The sequence below is a fragment of the Chrysochloris asiatica genome, unplaced genomic scaffold (genome assembly GCF_000296735.1).
Source record: "Chrysochloris asiatica unplaced genomic scaffold, ChrAsi1.0 scaffold00020, whole genome shotgun sequence".
Classification (NCBI taxonomy): domain Eukaryota; kingdom Metazoa; phylum Chordata; class Mammalia; order Afrosoricida; family Chrysochloridae; genus Chrysochloris; species Chrysochloris asiatica.
In genome coordinates this window covers 15365096-15371952 of record NW_006408538.1, presented here as the reverse complement: position 1 = coordinate 15371952, position 6857 = coordinate 15365096, and the positions used below count along the sequence as shown (strand labels likewise).

The window sequence follows — 6857 nt, the reverse complement described above, 5'->3', positions numbered from 1 at the left end:
GCCCTTTGCCCCCAGGAGGGCTGGTCACCTCCCCTCAAGGGCCTGCTAAGGGTCCCTGCTCAGCTGCCAGAGGGCCTGGAACATCCAGGAGATGGGAAGGGTCCCCCACATCCTTAGGGGGACTCCTGCCCCCAGCTCTGGAGCCTGGGGCACCTCGAGAGGGGTCGGCAGAGGGATAGGCACGTAGAAGATACACTGACTGACCCTGTGGACCCAGAGGGCAGGACACAGGCACACCAACCTTCAGGCGCCCAAACCTGGGACACAGCAGAGGGCACACACCCCACACAGGTGGGGACACGCATACATTCCCAAGGTGCACCCCAGTGTACCCAAAGACAAGCATACACACACACACACACACACACACGAAGCATGCACACAAAGGCAAATGCAAACACACTTCAGAGATGAAAGACGTAAACACGTGGGTCATGCAGCCCCAAGTTGTTCTCAAGGCCCAGTTACACCCAAGGGGCTGCTCTTCAAGTCTGAGTAAGAGGAGAAACTTAATCCCAACACTGGGGCAGCCAGCGGTAGAGCTGGAAACCCCTTTCTGGGCTTTTTGTATAAAGCTGGACTGTCTGAACCCTCCCAGGAGGTAGCAGCCGATTGGTTCTGTGCTGCAGGCCTTGGTACACCTTCTGGAAATCGAGCCAGCCTGCCCTGCAGTGTTCTCAGCTGGATGGGGGTAGGGAGAGCAGGGATACGGCAGACCATGGTCAACTTTTTATTCAGATTCTTTTCAGAAGTCAAGAACCACAGTTGTCAGAAACCCAGAGGGGCTGAGACAGTAGCCACGAGGCCTCCTGGCACAGAGAAGGCAGTGACATGCCCAAGGCCACCAGTGGTTTCATTAATGGCAAAGCTGGACTCAGTCCCAGACTTGGGACTCTAAAACTGCACGTGGGCATCTTTAGAGGCAGGTGATGGGAATGGCACCAGTGAAGCCCCTCCCAGATGGTCCAATGCCACGCCCACTGAGACCTCCTATATCATCCTAAGGTGTCCGGAGTGCCCTAGCGGAGGCCGTGCTCACAGGGGAACTGGACAAAGGGCCTTGGGAGCCTCGTGCAGGCCTGGTCCCTCCAGCAACCCTCTCAAAACCCCTAGCAAGTTGTCCGTGACCAATCTGCCACTCCGGGGGCCGGTGAGAACCCTCATAAACTCACGAGTCCATGGCAGGGACGCTGGCTGGGAGTGTAGCTGCACACTGGCTCTTCTCTCAGAAGCAGACTTTCAAAGGCAGGATTTGCCCAGGCTGGTCCCCAAAGCTTCTCAGGGACCTGCTGGGACAAGTCCTGGGGTCAGTCCCCGAGGTACTAGGGAGCTGGCGCTCAACAGACTCTGTAGCCAAAGAGAAGCCTTTAATGAGACCTGAAAAGGGACTGTGGCTCACCCATCAACCCTCCCACACTTTGGATCTTGCTAGCCTCTTAGAAGATTCTGGAACAGGCTGGTCAGGGTGCCAGTCCTTCCACTCTGGCAGCCTAGCCCCATTCCGAGCCAGACTGCAGCGGGAGGGTGAGCGGAGGATTGAAGGGAGTTGCCTGTGGATATCAGAGCAGGGAAACTAGCTCTCTGCCATTCCTCCTCCACTCCGGGGTTGTACAAGCAGCCAGCTCACTCACTCCTCCCTTCTGTTTTACTGAAAAAAAAAAAAAAAATGGAGGCCCCAGTTTGTGTGGGGGAGCAGATTCTGGATTTCTGAGCACAGCAGTGTCAATCCACCTGGTCTCAAGGCTGCTGGGTGGGGAGTCCCATGGACACCCTAGAGAGAAGGATCCATGAAGATCCTCCCCATTTCTAATCTCTGCTCCAGCCCCACATCTGGGCCACACTCCTTCTTTAGGGGCCATCCACAGCTGGATGCTCACTGGCCCACCCACATCTTCCATGTCAGGGCTTACGAATCTGTAATCCCTAGGGGCCCTGAGAAGCTTCAGGAGGGAAGACCCTCACACCCCAGATTCAGTCTGATTAGGATTTTAAAGGGAAACCTCGTCCTACAGCAAAAGTTCAGTCTGAGCTGTGCCTTGTGCAACTGGGGAAATGGCGACATGGTCTTAAGTCACTGGAAGATGAACTCATTAGTAGCAATGTGTCCCTAATCAGTCTTTCTCTCCCTCACACACACACACACACACACACACACACACTTGGCCAAAACCATATACATGCCCACTCTCGTCCACTCAAGGAATGAGTTTTCTATTTTTTTGTGTGTGTTCTTTTTCATTTTCTTTTTTTTTCTTTTTTTTCTTTTTCTTAAAAAGGACTTATCCAAATATCTGGATAATAAATCATTTGCGTTTCCTAAGAAACTGGGTTTTTCTTTTTCCCTTGTGGTTTTGATGTTTTTCTTCTTTGAGCTTTACTAACGGTCTGAAGCGGTCTTTCTTTCTTTCTTTCCTTTTTGTTCTTTTGGACAGGAGAAAGCAGTTTGTCTGAAGTGTACAAGTCTTCAAAGTGGAGAATGGTGTGAAAGGAGAAGGGGGCTGAGGGAGGAGGGAGAAATTAAGAACTGAGGAAGAAAATGAGGAGTGAAGGAAAACAAACTATGACCAGAGTTTGGGCAGAGGGTGGGGAGTTAAGAGGAGAGTGGCCTTCCCCTCCTCCCTGCCAGAGGCCTCCGTCCCATTCCCACCTCTAGAAGGGGGACTGAGGCTACAGAGAGAGGGCAGGGGCCACAAGGAACCTTGGTCCCCAGACGGCAGAGTACATGGAGTTTCTAAGGCTGGTCGTGGTCGCGGGCTGGGCAAAGGAGGAGGAGAGAAAGCCGCTCCGGCTGTGAGCTGGGCACCAGAGGCTGTATGTCCCACTGAGAGGCTGACCTGGCCTCCCAGTGCCTGCCTCCTGCTGGCCCTGCCAGCTGCATCCCGGGGCGGCTCAGCAGTCCCCATCGGTGGCCATGGCCACCAGCATCTCGCTCTTGCCCATCTCCTCCAAGGCACTCGCCAGGCTATTAAGGTCCCCATCGTCCTGCTGCAGAGCCTCCCAGAGGTCCAGGATCACGCCCGTGGGGCTCACTTTGGTGGCAAAGTAGTTCAGGTACCTGGTGGAAGGAGAAAGACATTGAGTCCTGGAACACTCCGCACCTCCGGGAGCTGGAGGTGGCGGGGGCACTGGAAGGTGGGAAGACTTTGTGGGTACTGGGGTTCAATGCCAGCTTCGTTGCTTCCAGACTGTGTGACCCTGGGCAAAGCACTGTCCCTCTCTGACCTTCAGTCTACTCATCTCTAGGATGGAATATGTCAACATCATTCTCGAGGACCCTGAGACCAGAAGAACTAGATGGTGGCTCTCATGCTGCCAACAGGGTCCAAGATGAAACAAAGCTAGAATCTGGCGCGGTCTTGTCCATCATCGGCACTGGGAGAGAATGCTCAAGCCTAATCCTCCCCATTCTTTTCTTTTTCTCCCACTTTCATTTCTCTGCCTAGTCTTGCCCCTTAGCCCCTGATGCAGGAATAAGGCTTCTGACAGCTTTGTAAACCCCATTTTGTACATGGTATCTGCTCAAGACAGGATTATTAAGCAAATTTTCAAAAAGTATAACACAGTCTCTGGGCAATGCAAATAGCTAACACACTTGACTGCTAACCAAAGATTGGCAGTTTGAGTTCACCCAGAGGCACCTTGAAAGATATGTCTGATGATCAATTTTTGAAAAATCAGCCATAGAAAACCTTATGGAGATACACTGTCCACAAAGCCATTGTTCTACATCCTACTGTGGTGAGTAGCAACTAGCATCTTCAAAGCTCAGGGATGGCCAGCCATCTAAAGTGCAGCTATCAGCCTCTCCCTGTCCAGAGGGAAGAAGACTGATGAGAACTGAAGATGCTTGGGATCACTTAGTCCACTATACTAATGGAACACGTGCACATCAGTCTCCATAACTCTGAGACCAGAAGACACTAGATGGTGCCCGGCTACCACTGCTCACTGCTCTCAAAGGGATCACACTGCAAGGTCTCAGATAGAGCGGGAGAAAATATGGAATAAAACTCAAAGTTATCAAAAAGGCTTACTGGGAATCATTGTTATCAGGACTCCTTGTGAGAGTTGGAAATGTAGAGGTAGACGTTTTGTAGCAAGGAGGGGAGTGATTAACTTTTTCGTCTAGGCGCGGAGGTCCCTGGGAACATCAAGGGAGAAGAGCAGAGAGCGGGTCCCTACCCAGAGAAGCAGTGATGCCAGAGATGGAGGCAGAGACGATGACGTGGAGAGATGGAGCAGCTGGAGACTTTAGACACAGAAAGGGAGAGGGGATATGTGCTGACGACCGAGGGGCAGGCTTGTAGTGTATACCCTTTGGTTGGTTGATGATGAAACAATATATGATAGGATGAATGTAAAATTTATGTTCTCCCATGTAAACTATCACATAATTCACTATAAAACATTATTAAAAAAAAAAAAAAAAAAAAAGCCTTACTGGTTAGAGAGACTGGAGCAACCAGACTATGGCCCTTGGTCTCACCCTTGAGGTCTGAAATGGAACTCACCCCGTGGCTCAATTTTCAGCCATGTGATAGATAGGTAGACAGCAGGGATAACAACACTAGTAAGGTATGCTCACCATGGAATGGTCAACCATTCAAGATCAAAAGGGCAACATTTACCTAAGGTCAAAGTTCAGAAGGGATAGGAAAGAAGGTGGAATGGAAACCAGAATCACAGGGAGGAAGTGGGCTAAGTGAGAGGCTGCAATCATGGAAATGAAGCCAAGTGTACGATTTGTTGTTGATTATAAACGAACAATCTGCTCGCTAAACCTTCCACTCAATTCACAATAAAAAGGCAGCCGAACAATCCATGGTGCACAGTTCCACTCTGACACACAGGGGCCGTCACTTGAGGAGCTCTTGCTACATTTTGGGCACTGGCTGGTGTTGGCTGCAGGTGAAGAGTCACCCACAGTCAGTATATGGCTTGGCCTGGCTCTTAGACTATGTGGGCAGGTGAAGCATTGCTGTTAAGTGCCTTCGAGTTGGTTCTGACTCAGTGAGCCTGTCCAGAGTTTCCAAGGAGCAGTTGATGGGTTTGAAGTAATGGCCTTGCTGTTAGTAGTCCAGTGCTTATCCTACAGTCCAACTAGGACACCAGGTGAAGCATGACTTCCGGGTGATGGGGTCAAGGCAAGGCCTTGGGAGTCTGGTGGCTTCTCAAAGTCTGCCTAGCCAAGGGTCGCTGTGGTGAAAAAAGCCCCTTTATGTGACCTTTCCTACCACTCATCTGTCACAGTTTGTCATACTGTGGTGGCTTGTATATTGTGATGCTGGAAGCTATGCCATGGGTATCTTAAATACCAGCAAGGTACATCCATGATGGACAGTTTTCAGTTGAATTTCCAACCTAAGCCACACTAGGAAGAAGAAGAGGTGGGTTACTTCTGAATGTGTAGCCACTGAAAATGTTAGGAATAGCAGTGGAACACTGTCAGATAGCACCAGAATACTGACTATTGAACCATGATGAAGAGCGTCATAATGTTGTCAGATATAGTGTCAGAAGATGAATACCTCAGTTGGGAGGCACTCAGAATACAACTGTGGGAAAGAGCTGCCTCCTCAGAGTAGAGGTGACCATGATAATGTACAACTCAAAATGCGGCAAAACAGCTGTAAACAGCCATTAACAACTGTAACATGGAATGTAACAAATTCGATTATATGAAAATCAGAAGTTGTCACAAATGAAATGGAATGCATAAAGATTGATATCCTAGGCGTTAGAGAGCTGAAATGGATTGGTCATTTAAAATTTGACAATCCTATGGTTTACACTATGCTGGGAATGGCAAACAGAAGAGGAATGGTGGTATGGTGAACTCATCATCAAAAAGAACATTTCAAGAGCTATCTTGAAGTACAATACTATCTGTGATAGGATACTATCCATATGCTTATTAGGAAATTCAGTTAATGTCATTGTTATTCAGATTTATGCACCAACACCTAAAGTCAGTGATGATGAAACTGAAGAATTCTACCAACTTCTTCAGTCTGAAATTGATCCAACACGCAGTCAAGATGTATTGATAATTACTGTTGATTGGAATGCAAAGATTAGAAACAAAGAGGAAGGACCAGTCATTAGACAATATGGCCTTGGTACAGAAATGATGCTGCAGAGTACATGATAGAATTTTTCAAAACCAATGACTCATTTATTTTTTTTCAACAACATAAAAGATGACTATACACAAGGACCTCACCTGATGGAATACACAGAAATCAAACTGATTCCATCTGTGGGAAGAGACGGTGGAAAAGCTCCATATCATCAGCCAAAACCAGAGAACAGACCATCAATTTGCTCATATGCAAGTTCAGGCTGAGGCTGAAGAAAATTCAAATAAGTCCAATAGATCCAAAATTTGGCCTCGAACATAGTTCACCTGAATTTAGAGATCATCTCAAGAATAGATTTGATGCATTAGACACTAATGACTGAAGACCAGAACAATTGTGGGATGACATCAAGAACATCATATGGGGAAGAAAGCGAAACGTCATTAAGAAGACAAGAAAGAAGGAAAAGACCAAAATGAATGACAGACGAGATTCTGAAACTTGTTCTCCAGCTTAGAAATGCTCAAGTAAATGGAAGGAACGAGGACGTAAAAGAGGTAAACAGAAAAAATGAAATGTGCAAAGACCTGGAGTTAGAAAACCCAAAGGGAAGAACATGCTCAACATTTCTCAAGCTGAAAGTACTGAAGAAAAACTTCAAGCCACAACTTTGCATTATTAAGAAGTCTATGGGCAAAATATTGAATGATGCAGAAAGCATCAAAAGAAGATGGAAAGAATACACTGTCATTGTACCAAAAAGAAATGGCTGATGAT

The 6857-nt window shown here is 48.0% G+C and overlaps 1 protein-coding gene across 2 annotated transcripts in view; it reads right to left on the bottom strand.

Annotated features, from left to right (window-relative positions):
• Window positions 1-2224: 2224 nt before the first annotated feature.
• UNC5B (unc-5 homolog B (C. elegans)) overlaps window positions 2225-6857 on the bottom strand; it is a 103448-nt gene continuing 98815 nt past the window's right edge. The window contains exon 17 of one of the 2 annotated variants that reach the window (XM_006835860.1): window positions 2225-3055. In XM_006835860.1, the coding sequence (XP_006835923.1) occupies window positions 2890-3055 (166 nt within the window). In that variant the 3' untranslated portion in view covers window positions 2225-2889. The remainder of the gene's footprint in view (window positions 3056-6857) is intronic. The other variant, XM_006835861.1, reaches the window with a different exon arrangement.